Consider the following 1,446-nt stretch of genomic DNA (forward strand, 5'->3'; position numbering starts at 1 on the left):
ACTTGTAGGACAAGAAGTCTCATACACAGAGAATGCAGCTGAAGTCTGAGGAAGAATGTGGTAGATATAAAGAATGCTCGGAAGTGCAGGAACAGCCCGTACTGGCCCATTGGTCATGATCTCCTTCTTGATGCTGCTTGTGCTCCCGAACCGACTCGGGAGGAGACTTTCAGTGTAGTGACGATCCCTTAAGACAACGAATTGCGACACACAACTTTCAATCTTCGTTACTTGTCGAAAGCAGTCCCATACTTCGCATTGGGGCAGCTGCTTGAGCACGAAGGTGTGTCGTATAGTTCCTTATAAGATAGAGTCTCAGAACACATGTCGTTCCTGTCCCCCTCACTTTCGCACAAGGTTTGTAGTCGGATTCTTTTTGGTGATGAGCACATTTTGGGAAGTTGTACGGCCAACAGCCATCGGCTGCTTTCATATTTTTCTCGGGAACGAATCCTCCACCTGAGTAAGAAGAGTCGGTAGAATCAACAAGAACTGAAAACAGACAGCTTACCTGAGACGATACCATTTGTGTGAAGAAAAGTCCACGATGTGATAGGATTGCCGCCACTACAACCGAAAGATCTGACACCGAGTCAGGATCGGAAATTTGGCTGGGAGCAGCCGAGGAGGCTTGGACGTGTCTTACAAGCAAAAGTGCTCGATATTGCAGCAAGCGAGCATATCCGCGGCGGATAGGAGTTGGTTGAGCTTCCCGCCCGATTTGATGCAGACTCGGGCATTGAATGCCTCAACTGTCCCGAACGCCCAGCAGCTTCCACAAGCCGACTGATCCCTGCAGAAAAGGATGTTAGCGTCGATAAGACGATTCTCTGGGGCGAAAGTATATCAGCTACCTCACGTGACCAATGACGTCCTTACACTCCTTGAACGCATCGCGGGCATCGAAGCTGTCTGGAATGTCAACAAGCTCCTCCGGTGGATAGACCTTCTCCTCGAGCTCTTCAGTCCCGTTAAGGAATGTCCCGCAAAGCTTCTTAGCATCACCGAGGGAACTACCTGAAGGTGACAGACGACACGCCTATAATAGAATAGCATTAGTTCACACAGCTCCCGATGGTGCCCCGACCAGCCTACCGTAGAATCTCCCTTGTTCAGTGGACGCCGTCCATAGATTCTGTTTAGAGTTGACCTCGTCTACGAGACTTTGCATGATAGCTGGTTTTGTCTCCTCGTACAGCTCTGCCAGCTCATCGGAAGACAACGGCACAGGCCTGGCTTGTAGCTCTTCCTCGAAGCGATTGAAGTGCTGAAGCTCTTCTTCAGGAGTATAAGCCAAGTCTGAAGATTGAGAGATAGAGCGGGCAGCAGCTGAGCTCAACCCCACTGTTCTGAGCCTTGAGACTGTCGAAGGTACTCCTCGAACTTCCATCAGCAAGGGCTGTTGCCACAGCGAACAGCAACGTGATGACGGCGCAAAGCATTGGA

General features: G+C 50.3%; 1 protein-coding gene across 1 annotated transcript; it reads right to left on the reverse strand.

The window, feature by feature from the left end:
• Positions 1–102: 102 nt before the first annotated feature.
• On the reverse strand, positions 103–1,171 carry Pmar_PMAR009269 (cathepsin B, putative; the record flags this gene model as incomplete). Its single annotated transcript, XM_002773184.1, has 7 exons — positions 103–187; positions 232–299; positions 347–439; positions 501–582; positions 647–793; positions 855–1,017; positions 1,096–1,171. Coding segments are annotated over 7 exons (714 nt in total), but the record flags the coding sequence as incomplete, so codon positions are not given.
• Positions 1,172–1,446: the final 275 nt, after the last annotated feature.

Source organism: Perkinsus marinus, assembly GCF_000006405.1.
Source record: "Perkinsus marinus ATCC 50983 genomic scaffold scf_1104296959218, whole genome shotgun sequence".
NCBI lineage: Eukaryota > Perkinsozoa > Perkinsida > Perkinsidae > Perkinsus > Perkinsus marinus.